The sequence below is a fragment of the Emys orbicularis genome, chromosome 5 (genome assembly GCF_028017835.1).
Source record: "Emys orbicularis isolate rEmyOrb1 chromosome 5, rEmyOrb1.hap1, whole genome shotgun sequence".
Taxonomy (NCBI): Eukaryota; Metazoa; Chordata; order Testudines; family Emydidae; genus Emys; species Emys orbicularis.
The window spans coordinates 77,715,154-77,732,941 of record NC_088687.1 but is presented as its reverse complement, the minus strand read 5'-3'; the positions used below and the strand labels follow the sequence as shown (position 1 = coordinate 77,732,941).

At 39.3% G+C, this 17,788-nt stretch overlaps 1 protein-coding gene across 3 annotated transcripts in view; it reads left to right on the top strand.

Annotated features, from left to right (window-relative positions):
* ASB5 (ankyrin repeat and SOCS box containing 5) overlaps positions 1–17,160 on the top strand; it is a 60,921-nt gene extending 43,761 nt beyond the window's left edge. For all 3 annotated transcript variants that reach the window (XM_065405291.1, XM_065405290.1, XM_065405293.1), the window contains 6 exons: positions 6,144–6,223; positions 10,603–10,710; positions 11,934–12,084; positions 12,219–12,353; positions 14,121–14,312; positions 17,033–17,160. In XM_065405291.1, coding sequence (XP_065261363.1) covers positions 6,144–6,223; positions 10,603–10,710; positions 11,934–12,084; positions 12,219–12,353; positions 14,121–14,312; positions 17,033–17,160 — 794 coding nt within the window. The remainder of the gene's footprint in view (positions 1–6,143; positions 6,224–10,602; positions 10,711–11,933; positions 12,085–12,218; positions 12,354–14,120; positions 14,313–17,032) is intronic.
* The last annotated feature ends 628 nt before the right edge of the window (positions 17,161–17,788 follow it).

Sequence of the window (17,788 nt, the reverse complement as noted above, 5' to 3'; positions counted from 1 at the left end):
ATTTTTAAATAATTCTTTGTTCTTGTCTGTTAATAATATAAATTCTTTTTTACTCTATTTCTCTCTCATGTTTACAGAACAGCGTAGGCTGCTGTTCCCTGTAAATTATATACCAGATGGCTTGGAACTAGTGCTGTTTCTAAATATAGTGAGAGGTAGCTTGTGTTTAGCATCAAAAAAGACCACAACAGTAGAGACCTGATAGATTAACAGGTTTTGAATAGGATCTATATGCTAATATTGCTCGTAGACAGCATTATGAATTAGTACATTTATTCGTGTTCTTAACACTTTCTAGATAACAGAAATTGCAAAACTGGAAATCAGCAGAAAGCAATAAGTTAAATAAGTTAGAATGTTGCTTTTTAAAGATATCTTCTGATATTTTATTTGGAAGGCCCAATTTTGCTGGGCTGATAGTGATTTGGAGGCTGATTCTGTCCTCCTACTTAAAGACAAAAATCCTATTGACTTCAATGGAAGCAGAAGCAGATCCTTGGAAAGTGGAAGAATTTTTCTAAACTTAATTTGCACAGAATATTTCTGCAGTAATTTTAATATCTGTACACTGTTTATAATGGAAGCAATCACATAACTAAGCACTCTATATTTAATGGGTTTAGCAGAAGCCATCAGCTGTTGGATTTCACTGTTCTTGTGGGCAGCAACCGAGGGAAGGTCTAGGTGCAAAATAGAACTTGGAATGTAATCTAGTATCATTTGATTCTCACATGTCACTGAAGTAATGACATTAGCAGGCATTCTCCTAAGCAATCCAAGAGGGCACATGTGAAGAGGGAGGTGAGGGAAGCAAAGATGGGGATAAACATGGATTGCAGAAAGAGATTCTGCCTGCATATCCATATTCTGTTTTGTGTCCAGCTGTAAATCTAAAATGTCCATAGCACCAGCAGTCAATCAGAAATCTCTTAAAAGATTTTTAATATGTTTTTATGCTTTGTGCAATGTACGGTTTTGTCTGATTTTTTTTTTTACAGTACTGCAGTACTTCTTACTTCTTTCTTTCATCTTAAATTGGCAATGGAATAGACCACCAAAAGAGAGCAGAGAATTTTCTTAAATGGAGATATAAGGCCAGACTTTTGAAAGCAGCCTCTAAATGCGGGCTTCTGATTTTTCTTGCACAATCATTTGCAGTCACAAGAAGAGAACTTTTACTTACTACCTGATTTGTGGGTGTAACCATTATTTGAGATCTTGACTCACTTTAGTGCTAGTTATTTATTCTATAAAAAATAAAGAAAAATATTGGCCAAGATTTTCAAAAGTGATGGCGATTTTGTGTACCCTATTTTAAATACCTTACAAGAGCTTGAGTTTGAGGGGGTGAACGGTCAGCACTTTCTGAAAATCAGAACTCTTCAAGGTGTCTCCAAGGTGGTTACTAAAAAGTTAAAGCACTTAAAATCACTAGTCATCTTTTTTAACTCTTTGGCTATTGTCATTAAAAATAAAAATTGCAAAATGAGTTTAACTTTAAATCAAATAATATAGAGAGAGGATATGTATCACCAATTATAGCAAATCATCCAAAATGAATAGCAGAGTATGGCTGTCTTAATAGGAAAATCAGAACGGCCACAGTGGCTCAGACCTGTGGTCCATCTGATCCAACATCCTGTCTCAGGCAGTGGCTAGCACCACATACTCCAAAAGAAGGTGCAAGAAGCCCCACAGTAGGTTGATGTTGGATAGGGGAGTCTCCTCCTAATTCCTATGAGTTCAAGACAAACGTAAGACCTGAAGCATGAGGCTTTATATCACTTGTAAAACTTTGTTTTTTAGTATTTATTAATATAACTCAATATTCTTGCCAACCATCTAAAAATCCAATTTCTTTTTGAATCTTGCTGAGTTCTTGGTCTCAGTGCTATCATTTGGCAGAGGGTTCCACAGACTAATCATGTGTTGGATGAAAAAATATTTCCTTTTATCAGTTTTGAATTATCCACCCTTGCTCTCATGTTATGAGAGGAAAACAGAAACTCTGGATCTGCCGTCTCTATACCACTCATTTCATATGCGTCTGTTGTGTCCCCTCTTATTCATCTTCTTTCTAAAGTAAGCAATCTCAATCTCTCTTCATATAAGTTTTTCCAGGGCTGTAATTATTCTCATCACACATCACTAAACTCCCTCAAAGCTGCAATATCCTTTTGAGATGGAGTGATAAGTATTGCACACCATTGATTTATATAATAGCATTATATTTTTCATATTATTCTCCATTCCATTCCTTATGTATCCTCATACTTTGTTGGCTTTCCCCCCCACTACAACTGCACATATGTCTACACTATGGACCTTACAGCAGCACAGCTGTACCGCTGCAGTTGTGCCACTGTAAGGTCTCCTGTATAGCCACTCTATGCCAGTGGGAGAGCGCTCTCCCACCGGCATAATTAAACCACTCCCAAAAAGCGGCAGTAGCTATGTCGGCAGGAGAGCATCTTCCACTGACAAAGCGCTGTCCAAACTTATGTTGGTCGGGGGGGTGTTTTTCACATCCCTGACCGACAAAAGTTTTGCCAACAAAAGTGCTAGTGTAGACAAAGCCAAGATCTTAATTGAGCAGTCCACACTGATACCCAAGTGTTTTCCTGAGTTGATACAGTTAACTTAGAACCCAGTAAGATGGATCAGCAGCTTGTATTTTTCCTCTAATGTGTATTACTTTGCATATTATCAACATTCAGTTTCATATGTCATCATGTTGCCAATTCACTAAGCTTGGGTAGAGCCCTCTGAAATTTCTCAAAGTCCTTTCTGGACTTGACTTTGCTAAAGCTTGATCTACACTAGAAAATTAGTTCAGTTTAACTACATAGATTCATAGATTCTAGGACTGGAAGGGACCTCGAGAGGTCATCGAGTCCAGTCCCCTGCCCGCATGGCAGGACCAAATACTGTCTAGACCATCCCTGATAGACATTTATCTAACCTACTCTTAAATATCTCCAGAGATGGAGATTCCACAACCTCCCTAGGCAATTTATTCCAGTGTTTAACCACCCTGACAGTTAGGAACTTTTTCCTAATGTCCAACCTAGACCTCCCTTGCTGCAGTTTAAGCCCATTGCTTCTTGTTCTGTCCTCAGAGGCTAAGGTGAACAAGTTTTCTCCCTCCTCCTTATGACACCCTTTTAGATACCTGAAAACTGCTATCATGTCCCCTCTCAGTCTTCTCTTTTCCAAACTAAACAAACCCAATTCTTTCAGCCTTCCTTCATAGGTCATGTTCTCAAGACCTTTAATCATTCTTGTTGCTCTTCTCTGGACCCTTTCCAATTTCTCCACATCTTTCTTGAAATGCGGTGCCCAGAACTGGACACAATACTCCAGCTGAGGCCTAACCAGAGCAGAGTAGAGTGGAAGAATGACTTCTCGTGTCTTGCTCACAACACACCTGTTAATACATCCCAGAATCATGTTTGCTTTTTTTGCAACAGCATCACACTGTTGACTCATATTTAGCTTGTGGTCCACTATAACCCCTAGATCCCTTTCTGCCGTACTCCTTCCTAGACAGTCTCTTCCCATTCTGTATGTGTGAAACTGATTTTACATCCATCAGAAGTCTGAAAAATCCACACGTCTGAGCAGTGTAGTTAAGTCCCTGTGTAGACAGTGCTAGGTCAACAGAAGAATTCGTTTGTTGACCTAGCTATTGCCTCTCAGAGAGGTGGATTACCTATGCTGACAGAAGAATCCCTAGTGTTGGGAATAGGTCGTGTCTACACTGAAGCGGTACCGCGGCGCAGCTGTGCTGCTGTAGCGTTTTAAGTGTAGACAAGCCCAAAGTAATTTTGTTATATGCACATTTTTCCAGATCTCTGCTCATGCCTTTTTCCAGATCATTAATGTATATATTAATCTCCAATCCTAGAACAGAATCTTGCTGTTAACCTTTTGCCATGATTTGACAATTTATTTCTACTTTTTTTCTCTCTTAGCCAGTTCTTGATCCACGGTAATGCATTTCCTCTTACCCATGACTACAATGTTTCTTAATAGCCTCCTGTGAGGGACCTTGTCAAAGGTCATTTGAAAGCCTAAATAAATTATGTCAACCGGTTTACTTTTATTCACTACGTTATTGACACATTCAAAGAATCCTAACAGACTGGTAAGGCACCATACTCCTTTGCAACTGTTAAGTAGTTACCTAAAAAGTAAAAATGGGCAGGTAATTTGTAGAAGCTTCCCATTTTAAGACAGACAACATTAACTATTCAGCTTGATGAAAAGTATGTCTGGAATATATCTGATGCAGTACAGTAATATTACAAAACCTTGTGTCTAGAACTTCGTGTTCTACTTTCTCATACAATTAATTCCAATAACAAGTTTATCACTCAGAAACAAGATGATCAGAGGGAGAATTGAAAGAGGAAAAAGTGTGATGGAGGAGAGGGAACTCTATTTTCTACAGGCTGTAAACTTTCTGTGGTTTCAACACTGTATAACAACAATAACCAAACAAATCCATAGAATAGTTCAGCGGGTTGAGCTGAAGTTCCATTGCAATTCACACTGATTGCAATACTCTCTGAGTAGTCACAGCATCTACTCAATAAAATCAATCAATCAAGGGATTGTTATTAAATGACAATGACATGGTGGTCTCTCTGACCCCATGTGCTGAGCATACTGCTTTTGTGGTATTCCTGCAATGAGCCTAGGCAGTAAGAAAATGGGACTGAGAATCAAACTTAAATTTCCTGCAAGATGTTGCAGAATAATGACCAAATCCTAAATCCTGCACCTACCCCAGACAATTAGGCAGAAAAGAATCCTCTCCCTATGTTGTAAGTGTTTGCAATGTTGCTGCAGGCCAGTTGGTACATGAGCATTCTGCAGCTCTCCTAACTTGAGGCTCTCTCATAGAAGTAATCAGCAGAGGATCCACAAAAAAGTGTAGGAGGATTTCTACAGAGCCCCTCAAATCTTGATTCACAAAGAAACAGAACTGAACCAGTTCTGCTGCCAGGGCCCTCTGTGGCTGTGGAAGTGACGGCTGGATTTGTCCCTAAGTCAGTGGTCTGCCTTTCTTCAATAAAAATATGAGCATCATTTTCACAGAACCCTCAAACTTGCACCATCTCTAAATTATACATAAAAAAGGTAAAGTGGGTTCTCAATTACTCCTTCCCATTTAGAAACCAAGAGGCAAATCCCACCTCTTTCTCTTCAGCCACAAAGGGCCTAAGATATAGTGGAACTGGTTTACTTGTGCTGGATGAGGAAAACAAGTAGTTTTGAGAGCCTGTGCCAGGGATTCTCATCGCCTGTATACTGGAGAGTCCACCTGTATGGGTTTCCCTGCAAAAGCCCACGCAGTAGAGCTGAACCCTGTAGAACAGGGTCACAACAGCATGGGCACACTCTGGGTTTCAGTAGAAGAAGCAGAGTGGTTGTGTGGCCTGGAGCAGAAGCTAGGATTTTCTTTCCAAGCCCTGTAAAATATCCTTGCATCAAGAAACACAACTACTTGGATTTGGTCCATGGGGAAGAATTTAGCCCTAAAAACCTATTTCTACCATGGGAACTCTCTTCTCAGGGACTTACATATAGATTTCATGAGGGAAGCGGGGGTTGGAGGCTTCAGCTTGGTCTTATCAACCATAGACATTTTAATGTTAATTTTTTTTTTTAGAACAGCTTTTCCTTTTTTTCAGGAATGTTTCTGAAGGTGTGTGTGGTCCTCATTTTTGCTTCAAATATTCAATCCAATATGTCTGTGCTTCCTGTTGAAGCTGGTAGATTTTGATATACCTATACAACACTTTGTAGAAAATATACAAGGCTCTGGTAGACCAATACCATGAATATTGCTGAAGTTGTTAAAATACATTAATAAAAAATACCACGTAGAAACTTTTTCGCCTTCATATTGCAGAATTACTCAGTGTAGATGTTTAAAATTAGCCGTGTAGCCTGTCTGCTCTTTTTAGTGTCCAGGAAAGAATACATGTATTTAAGACACTTAGTCCAAAATGAGAATAATTCATTTAATAGAACCTTTTACTTTATTTTTAGCATAACCACTTCTGTTTTGTTCTGTGCATTCTAAAATCACTCTAATTGCTGTAATTTTTTCAATAAATATTATTATTCTGTAGGTTCTTGGGCAGATCGTTCACCACTGCATGAGGCAGCCAGTCAAGGACGTCTCCTTTCTCTAAAAACTTTACTGTCACAGGTAATGCCCATGTGGTTCTTAAAACATTTTCCTTTTTTATCTTATTTAATGACAACCCAGAAAAAGGTAAATATAGCATGATTATTCTGTTACGCTCTCCAGGTGAATAATGCAGATATATTTTCATTTGGGAGCTTTTGATACTATAAAATTTAAAGACATTTCAAGATATTTTCCCACTGGTTTTAAAGGCATTTTCTAAAATATATTTGTTTTGAAGCTTTGGTAGATTAAACCTATGAAAACTGTTTCCTTGTAAATGTTGTTGTTCCTTTAGGGTTGCTTCTAAGGGCTAGAATGACGCTATTTATTTGTTTTTGTAAAAAAGAGCAGTAAAGCACTTGTTTTGGAGAATTAAGGAAGAATAGTGCCTGAGAGGTACAGTGCATCCTGGGATTATTCCTTGGATGGTACAATTTATACACCAGCCCTTACTCTCTGCTGTGCCTACAGGCACATAACCCTTATCCTCAGCTCGTGTAAATCAGCATAGTTGCACTGACGTCCCTTCTCAGCTGATATAAACTGATGTTGATCCATTGACTTCAATATAGCTATGCCAATTTACACCAGCTGAATATCTAGCCCTTACCGTGGGAGAAAGGATTAGTACATGCTAAACAAAGCTATCATCCTGTCTACTGATCAGGAGAAGGACTTGGGAGTTCTTCAGAAAAATTCATTGAAAATAGCCCAGTGAACAGCAGCAATAATAATAATAATAATAAAAGACACACTGAATATTATTTTGTAACAGCAAAGGGATAAAGTAAAATCAGGAGTTTTACTGTTGGTGTAACAGCAAACCTGCTATTTGGCAGTTAAGTACTATAAAATATGGTATCAAATAAGAGCCCTTTCTGGAACATGGGTAAATGGTACTACAAAAAGTATATTGTGTAAGCCAATGTAGTAATTTGCTGATGATGCAAAGCTGGCTTCAGTGTAGCATTGTCAACACAAGGGTGGATCGGAATATTATACAGGAAGATCCGGATGACTTTGAAGACTGGAGTAACAGAAATGGGATGAAATTCAATAGTACAAAGTGCAAGATCATGCACCTGGGATCTAATCATAAGAATTTCTGCTGCTAATTGGGGGGGCTCATCATTTGGAAGCAATGCAGGAGAGACACCTGGGTATGGGAGTCAATCACAGGATGACTATGAGCCACCAATGCAATGCAGCTATGAAAAAGACAAACACAATCCTTGGATGTATCAGATGAGGCATTTCTAGTAGAAACAGAGAAGTTTTAATGCCATTGTACAAAGCACTGTAAGATCTCATTTGAAATACTGTGTACAATTCTGGTCACCCATGTTCAAGAAAGATAAATTCACACTGTAACAGGTGCAGAGAAGAGATACTAGGATGATCAAAGGAATAGAGGGCCTATCTTATGACAGGAGACTGGAAGAGCTTGGTTTGTTTAGCCTAGCAAAAAGAAGGCTAAAGAGGCAATATAATTGCTTTCTATAAATGCATCAGGCGGGTGAATAATTTAAGCTAAAGGACACTGCTGGCACAAGAACAAATGGATATAATCTGGCCATGAACAAATTTAGGCTGGAAATTAGAAGATGGCTTCTAACCATTAATGGAGTGAGATTCTGGAATGGCTTTCCAATAGGAGTTGTGGGGGCAAACAATTTAATTAGTTTTAAGACAGAGCTGGACAAATTTGAGTGCAGTTGTATGATGGGGTTGCTTGTGATGGTAGGGGGCAGGACACAGCAGCCCTGGGGGTCATTTCTGGTTTATGTCTTATGTTCCTAAAAGCTCATGCTTCAGGTCTTCAGCCAGCCACCTCCAGCCTCCCCGCCACCAATTTATTTTTGGTGATTTGTTTTGTTTTGTTTTTTTGTTTCCTTCCTCTGAACCATCAGAGATGACTATAGCTGGAAATGAGACACTGGATGGAGCTGGCCGGTTCTCTGAAGTGGCACCAAACATCCTCTTTTTTCCTGCCTTTGCAGGGTCATCAGGCATTGGTGCATCTCAGTCCCTGTTATTCTCTCCCTGTGGCACATAATAGTCTAGTCTCCTGTGGGTTGTAATATTTTGGTCTAATTTTGGTTGATGGGTTTAGTGTGTGGGTGCTGGGTAGTGTTGATGGGCTCTGATATACAGGAAGTCAGACTAAATGGTGGTCCCTTCTGGCCTTCAACTCTATGACTCTGAAAAAGATATCAGATTTCAAGAATCTAAAAAAACCTATCCACAGAAAACTGCACGGAGCTCAGTCATTTTATCAATCTCATAAGGAAGAAGGACTGAGTTTACTGTCTTGGAATTTGAATTTGTGGCTCTAGGAAGTCTAAGTATTTCAAATGTGAAGTGTAGACAACTATGTGAATGTTTAGAAGCTATTTTTCTTACTGTTTTCTAAATCAAATAATGAAAGATTCTGCATGCATTCATTTTTGTGCTCACATAAGGTATATTTTATTATGTATAGAATATTGTAAATAGAGCTGGGTGAAACTTTTCAGATGAATAGTTTATTCATCAAAAAATGCAGTTTGGGTCGACCAAAACTATTTACACATTCATGTCTAGTTCACCAAATAGTTTAGACCATAGGTGGGCAAACTTTTTGGCCCGAGGGCCACATCGGGGTTGCGCAACTGTATGGAGGGCCGGGTAGGGAAGGCTGTGCCTCCTCAAACAGCCTGGTCCCTGTCCCCTATCCGCCCCCTCCCACTTCCCGTCCCCTGACTGCCCCCCTCAGAATCCCCAACCCATCCAACCCCCCCACTCCTTGTCCCCTGACTGCCCCCTCGCGGGACCCCCGCTACCTATCCAACCCCCCTGCTCTCTGTCCCCTGACTGCCCTGACCCCTATCCACACCCCCGCCCCCAGACAGCCCCCACCCGGGACTCCCACCCCCTATCCAACCACCCACTGCTTCTCATCCCCTGACCACCCCCTCCTGGAACCCCCTGCCCCTAACTGCATCCCGGGATCCCACCCCCTTATCCAACTCCCCCCTGCTCCCTGTCCCCTGACTGCCCTTCTGACCCCTATCCACAGCCCCGCTTCCTGACAGGCCCCCCGGGACTCCCACTCCCAACCCTCCCCGTTCCCCATCCCCTGACCACCCCCTCAGAACCTCCGCCCCATCCAACCGCCTCCGCTCCCTTACCCAACCCCCCCGCTCCCCGCCAGCAGCAGGAACTCGCAGCCATGACACTCGACCAGAGCCAGCTGCGCTCCCCATGCTGCCCAATGGGAGCGGCGGGCCAGAGTGTGGCCCGCGTGGCTGCAGGGGGACAGCAGGGGAGGGGACGGGGACTAGGCTCCCCGGCCGGGAGCTCAGGGGCCGGGCAGGATGGTACCGCAGGCCGGCCATAGTTTGCCCACATCTGGTTTAGACCAAACTGAAAGTGTCAAAACATTTTAGTAAGATCAAAATGTTTCATTTTGACACAAAATTTGTTTCTATTTTCAGGCATTTTGGCTAAAGCAAAGGAAAGGAGGAGTAGAGTCATAAAACAATGGTGGCAGCAGAAACAGCAGCAGGAGGAGATGGTGGTGGTAGTTCTGCCTCCCTTATAGACTTTAGTCTAGTGGTTTTGGCATTCACCTGGGAGATGGGTCACCTAACTACCAGGCTATTGAGTCATTCTCACTATCTTTCTGGCCCTATGACTGTCCACTGTCATTATGAGTGACTATGAATTGCAATGCATAGTCATTGGGCCAGAGAAATAGTAAAAACAACTATTGCCTGGTAGGTGGGAGAACCAAGTTCAAGTCCCTGCTCAGATGACTATTTAATTATTTATAAAAAGTGGAACAGCTTCAAGATTAGGAAAGCCCCCACCATAGCTGAATATCCCATAGCCCAGTGGCTAGGACTTTCTCCTTCTATGAGGGAAACCTAAATTCAAATCCCTTCTCCACATCAGGCAGAGGAGGGAATTGAACCTGGGTCACCTATATCTTAGGTAACTGCCCTAACCATTGGAATAAAGCGTATAAGAGAAGGGATACTGAAAGCAGCAGCATCTCCTCCTCTCCCCGTTTTGTAAATCTAGTTCTCCTTTCTTTTGCTTTTATCAAAATGCCTGAAAATTGAAACAAAAATTTTCAGGGTGAAACAAAACAAAACATTTTGTTTCAACATTACTGAAATAAAGCATTTTTGAGTCAAAACTAAATTACTTTTTGATTCACTGAAAAATTTAAAAAATGTCATTTTTGGTTCAACCTGAAGCTAAACATTTTTTTTTAAATTGCCAGTGAACTGAAAAATCCATTATTCACCCAGCTCTAATAAACTGTGATGCTTACAACTAACAATGTTGAAGACTTAACAGCTTTGAATAGCTTTTGTCTTACCTTTATGTGTGGTTCCTATCCTGTTTAGGGTTACAATGTGGATACTCTGACAATTGACCAAGTCACTCCATTACATGAAGCCTGCCTGGGAGATCATGTAGGGTGTGCAAGAATCCTTCTTGAAGCAGGGGCAAATGTAAGTATCTTTTTCATATGCACTGACCTTATCTAATTGAAAGGGATCCATTTCTTGATTTTTCATCCAGAGCTCTCCACATTCTCCTGCTCCATAGTATGTTGGTTTGTTAACAACAGTAGGTTTGCCTTTTGTGTTTTTTTTAAGTAATAGTTGATTTTTTTAAAAAGTCTTTGCTGATTGACAGCAAAAGAGACTGATGGGATTGTTGCATAATGGAGGAGAGAGAAGACAGCAGAAGTAGAGGGGAGAGAGAAAAGATCACATAGAGGATGGGCAGAACAGAGAACAGAAAATAGATGAGAAAACCAGGGGAGAAAGCAAGAGTGAAATTGGACATAAAATTGAGGCACTCTGGCCAATGTAAGCATTGTAAATTGAATGTATATTTATTATTTCTACAGAACATAAACATTTATTGTTTCTACAGAACCCATACATGTTTCCCCAAAAACTGAGAAAAAGACATGTTTCCAGTGCCAGAGAGCTTATAGTCTAAATATGAGTCAAGACACAACAAGGGAGAGCAACAAACAGTGAGGGGAACAGGGAAAAGGGAGCACAAGATTTACAAATAAAAGCGTATGCAATTACAGTATTTAGGTATGCTTCTGCATTTCTCAACCGTACCATGCTATCTCTACACACACAACTATACAGTAGTAAAGCTTCCAGAGAAATTCCTTCTCCTTAAAATGGGGACTAGCACAGGAGGAACATTTTAAAAAATACTTATCAATTTAATTATTTTAAATTGAGTTTTTTGGGGGTGGAGTAGAACACTAGCTCTTCATAGTTATAGGCTAATTTTAGAGCTTGTGGAGCACCAAGAAAGAATCATCTGATGATAGAGATTGGGGAGTGCTAATGGAATTTTCCATAATGAAAAGAAAACTTTAGAACTTCGAAGTCAATGAGAACTGCTGAGTACTCAGCACTTTTGAAAGTCAGGCCACTTATTTAGATTTAGTATTATGGTCAGTTATGTTTTCTTGGATATAGTTTAGCATATTTAAATTAGCATACCATTATGCAAATAACGATGGGTGGGGTAGGAAGCTAAGAACTGTACAGAAGTTGAGTGCAATAAAGCGATGTTATGGTAAATAGTGTATTTGTTGATGTATCAAGCATATTTCAGCTATATCTTATTTTAAAACACTATCAGTTAAGAATGCATCCCTTACTTCATTCCCATCTTAGACATATCTTTTCTATTCTAGGTAAATGCTACAACAATTGATGGAGTGACCCCATTATTTAATGCATGTTCAAGAGGCAGTGCATCTTGTGCAGAGCTTTTGTTGGAGTATGGTGCCAAAGCTCAGTGGGAGTCGTGTCTCCCTTCACCGACTCACGAAGCAGCCAGTAGAGGTAAAAAACTAGCTTCTGAGCATACATGGAATAGTTGACAAATTACATTCTATAGTGTTAAGAAATGTATCAGGTTTCGTAAATGGAACATCTAACTGAAGAGGCAAGCAAACTATGTCATACTCTGTTGGCAGGCCACAGTGAATGTCTGGAAGTGCTGATCTCCTGGGGCATAGACGTTGACCAAGACATTCCTCATCTGGGAACACCTCTATATGTAGCTTGTGTTTCACAGCAGATCCATTGCATTCGAAAACTTCTTTATGCAGGTACAAGTTTATTTACCTAAAATATTAACATATTCTGATACTGCACACTTTTACAGTAAGATGTATTCAGCTAAACAAAACTAGGCTTTTGACAAAGTTAATTCCCCACTCTGGCACTTCGAGTGCAGAAGGTGGCGGCCAACAAGGATTCTAAAAATTAATAGTAGCCACTCCAGGCTTGTATTAAACTTCCAAGGAGAATTCCTTCCTGTGGGGTACCCTCAAGCCCTTTCACCCCACCCCACCCCAGGAAGAGCTGAGAAGAAAAACAAAGGAAATCAGCTGTTGCCATCAGCTAATTAAACAACATGTGCACAAATCTCTTAGGACACAAAAATCCAATTCTGTTCTTAAAAAGGCTAAATTTTATTAATAAAAAAAGAAGAAAATACATCTGGGACTTAGACTTTTGCTAGATTAAAAAAAAAAAACTACAAGGATTAAGCATCAAGAATAGCTTTCTTGAGGTCCAGCTTAAAGGTTACAAGCAAAACAAAAGCACCTGGGGTTAGCACAAAGGAAGCCACAAGCCATAAAGAAATAAAAGGGATAAACCTAATCGCATCTTCCTAGACATTTCCTGATCTACTTACATATCTGGAGTTTTAGATGAATAGTTTCTAGGTATGATACTCATAAATTTTTATACCTGGCCCAAGCTTTTCACAGCATAACTGCTCCCTGTCTGCCTCTCCCCGAGAAGAACCACAGACAGACAAAGGGGAAGTTTTCTCTCAATTTTAAAAAGTTCTAGCCTTTCCATTGGCTCTTTTGGCCAGGTGCCCACTCACTTCTTTTTACCTATGCATAGCAGTGAGACTTTTTAGCCATTTACAGGTAAAGTAAGTAGAGAGAACAGCTATTAAGAGGGATTTTATAGCTAACTGGCTGGCTGGGTGTCCATAAAAGGGAACTAATCCACCCCCCTTCATTTATCACAGCTTCTTGTTGCAGGACTCTAATTTTAACTTTATGCTAAGACATATTTTTTGTTAGGGGAAACCTTTTGGTTGTTGATTTACAGTATGTGGGGTGGAAGAAAGAAAACATCAACTCTGAGTGGTCTGATATCAAGCATTTTCAGCACCACTGGCCACTTCCTTCTTTTCTATAGTAAAAATGAAGGTAGTAAAGTTAAATAGCTCCCAAATTAGCTTGGATAAAAGTAATCCCCATCACTGGAGGTTTTTAAGAACAGGTTAGACAAACACCTATCGGGGTGGTCTATGTATACTTGGTCCTGCCTCAGAATAGGGAGCAGGACTAGATGATCTCTCAATGTCCCTTTGGGCTCTACATTTCTCTGATTCTATGAAAGTGAAAGTTTAAAGTGGGTATAGAGCCATAAGCTGCCATTGCCCTTTCCGCAATGTTTTTCAGCAGTTTGTCTGCCTCTCTTTTTATCCTTAAAAAGCCCCTTCTCCATACTAGTATATCTGCTTACAAAGAACAGAGGCTGAGCTAGAAAGGGAAGAGGAGAGTTAAAAGGAATTTGGTTCTAAAACCCATAGAATGTTTTTTAAACTAGTTAAATATAAGGGGCTGTGTGACCCGGCCTGGACCCAACCCAGCAGCTCACGTTGACCACGGAGTGCTTAGAACTTTTGAAATTCTGACCATTTATTTAGATATCTATTTATAAATTTAGGAATGTAACTTCAGACACTCATTTTTAAAAATCTTGTTCCAGATTTTAAAGCATTAACTTTTAGCACTGACAACATTAATTAATCTATTTGTCTCTGTCTCTCCAATATATTTATATAGGAGCTAATGTACAGAAAGGAAAGTATTTGGACACGCCACTACATGCAGCGGCTCAGCAACCCAGTACAGAGATAGTAAATTTACTTCTTGAATTTGGGGCAGACATTAATGCCAAGAATACAGATTTTGAACGGCCCGTAGATTTAGCTGCCCCAAGCAGTTTGGTGGAGAGAATGTTGCTTCTGCATGAAGGTAAGTGGGACAAATATACTTTTGTTCATCATTCTATACATAGTTTTTGTTCTTGGACAAACTTGAATCAGTAAAAGTTGTCTGATAATGGGTTTATAAAATGATTGTTTACACTCAGTTAAAAATTCTACCTCCAGCTATGTAAAGTATTGAAAATATTTTTAAATAGACCAGTTTTTCAGGTGGTGACATAAATTCAATAGTGCTCTGTCAACTTATATCAGCTGAAGATGTGGCCTCCTCGGTTTAACAGGTGATGGTACAAACCAACAAAAACAAATAGCTTCAACTTATGGCTAACATGCAGTTTATTTAAAAAAAAAAAAACTTGGATTTTTTTTTATTTCATTTTAAAAAAATAGTTCATGGAAATGGAAAGATGTGTGCCCAGACTTAATTTTTAGGGCATATTTACAAAGCCGGAGGCCTGGGTTTTACATGGATTTACATGCCTAAATTTGTGTGTGCAATTCATATGATTGCACTTATAAATGGTTATTTAAGTTCCCTAGCTATTTGTGTGCAATCACATCGCCCAAACAAGTTCAAGCATATTCTGCGTGCATTTGTGCACAAGCTTTGGGCCTCCTGTCTTGAAAATGTGCTGTTTGGTGTCCTAGCATTTATTGATTTGTGTCATAAATAGAATATTATTTCATCAAATTCTTCAATTTGCCTATCCATTTTTATTAATTGATTTTTAAAATATAATTTCCTAAAGAATAATTTTAAATGTCATTTGTCCAAGAGATTGAAAGTACAGTTTAGTGCTATGTATTCTTTTAGATAAAAACCCAGTTTAAAAAAAAAAAAAAAAAAAATGCATTGTACAGGTGTCTTCCAGCGTATGGGTTAGAAATTTATTCTTAAGTAGTTGCATTTAATTGTTTAGAGAATGGGAAGAGGAACAACTCTATTACTGAGTAAGCAGTACTGAGTTAGATTTTTTTTTTTTAGAGCAGACTTATTTGAGTCATACGGGCACAAAAATATTACTTTAATAAATTGTTATGTAGCTTTAAAACCACCTAATGTATTACTCTTAAAGACTATGCATGTGAGAGAGACTTTGGGGAAATCAGGCCCTATATTTTTTTTTTCTTTAAAACTGTCCTGTGTGGAATATTATTTTAGATTAAAGTCTTGTACTCTAACTTTCTTTGTGGAATAAATGTTTATAGTTGAATTTAACTATCTGAGAAAGAAGGGTTGATATATACAACCTTAACTTTAACAGCTTAAATAAATACAAGTAAAACATTGCCAAAAATACTACATTAAATAAATGTTAAAGGTCTGCTTTGGAACCACAAAACTGAGGGAAAACATCAGTGATAATCAGAGTCAGATTCTGCCAAGCCTTTATATGTGGAGAACAGTGGAAAAGAGGGTACAAGTAGCCTCAACTTTCCTCCCTGCATAGCCTGTGTGAGGGCCAGGTGGAATTCCTAGCCTTGCCCATAGGGTTGCTCTCCCTACTCTCTGTCATAGATTCCAAGTCCAGAAGGAACCACTGATCATCTAGTCCAGGGATCGGCAACCTTTGGCACGTGACCCGTCAGGGAACTCTGCTGGCGGGCCGGGACAGTTTGTTTACCTGCTGCATCCGCAGGTAAACAAACCGGCCTGGCCCGCCAGCGGAGTTCCCTAACAGGCCGTGTGCCAAAGGTTGCCGATCCCTGATCTAGTCTGACAGACAATAGAACTTCCCCAAAATAATTCTTTTGAACTGGAGCATCTTATTTTAAAAAATCTAATCTTGATTTAAAAATTATTAGTGATGGAGAATCCACTGTGACCCTTGGTAAATTGTTCCATTGGTTAATTACTCTCACTGTAAAACAAAACAAAAAAGCCTTTCTTCCAGTTTGAATTTGTTTAGCTTCAACTTCCAGCCATTGGATCTTGTGATGTCTTTCTCTGCTGGACTGAAGAGCCCATTACCAACTATAAGTTCCCCAGGCAGATTCTTAGACTGTGATCAAATCAACCCCCCAACCTTTTCTTCGTAACACAGTGCCCTAAAGGAGTAGTTAGCTCTATAAGGGAAAACTGATGCATTTTGAATGGTGACCATTGAGGGAGCTTTGTGTCCCTGGCACTAATTCAACTCTAGTATCACCATCTGAAGGCTGTTGGTCTAGTTCTTAGTAGTCAGATGTCCTTTACACACACTAATCACAGCCAGCAGCATTTTTGGAAGCCTCAGCAAAGAGGCCAAAACTGAATAGGCATGAAAGGTGAACTTCCCTTTAACTCCTAAAAGTGGTCCCTACAGGGAAGGGCTGAAATATATTGATGGTGAAACTTGCATTTGTGTAACATATATTGTACCTATACTATAAATAAAAAGAACTTCAATCTCTGGAGTTGTCAGCAGAGGATCTTTCACAAAAACAATTTTTTTAAATTAAAAAGTATTAGCTATATAAACACAACAGCATGAGTTAATTACTATGTGGTCTTCTGGATATTTAGTTTAAATACAAGTTTCCTTGCTCTTTCTGTTTCTTTGATCATTAATAAAGTTTGAGTAGCATAATTTTTATTGTTATATATCTTTGAGAAACTATACTGTGTAAGGTCAGTAAGACTGATATATAGAATTTTTAAAAATGCATGTTTATTAGGTACTCCATAATAATATTAAATATACCCCATGTTGTAAACTCCTAAGGATACTGAACATTTACTTAATTAAATCTCTTATCTGTTTGTAGCTACTCCATGCTCTCTTTGCCAACTCTGCCGACTATGTATCCGAAATTGCATAGGAAGAGCAAGACTGCATCTTATCCCCCAACTTCAGTTGCCAACAATATTGAAGGATTTTTTACAGTATAGATAAAATAGTGGCTAACCTTTAGAAACTTGAACAAGTACTGTTTTGTCTGTATACTGAATGTTCACATGAAGAACTTCTGAGGAAATAGTCTTTTACATATTACTATACTAAGTCTTTGACACCAGGAGTCGTGATGTAACAATATTTGGGAGCCCTTGAACGACTCGGTGCCAAGGTGCTAATACAACTGAGTAAAATGAAGTGTGCTAATACTCTGGGAAATGATTGTATAGCTAGCTTTAGCTTAACACTTACTAATTAGCTATTTTGCTGATAAAGTTAATTAATTGTATTTGTATGTTATAATCTGTTTGATACATCTGAAACCTCACAGAGTTCCTTTACAAGTATTGGTGAGTTTGTCAGTTTGGATTTATTATTGTATATTTGTAAACGTCTGTTATTTGTGTCTAGAAATACATGGCAATAGGTGCGCTCTATAAGTTGGAAAAATAAATAGGTCTCTCAATTTTTCTTTCTTGCTTTCCCTATATAGGCAATTCATAAATGACAACTGATGAGAACTCATTTCAACCCCCTCCTCCCCTTTCCCCAGCACACAGTTTTAGAACAAACAAGTATATGGACAGGTGAAGTGATTTCCCCCTTCCTCTCCAACACCACTTCCACT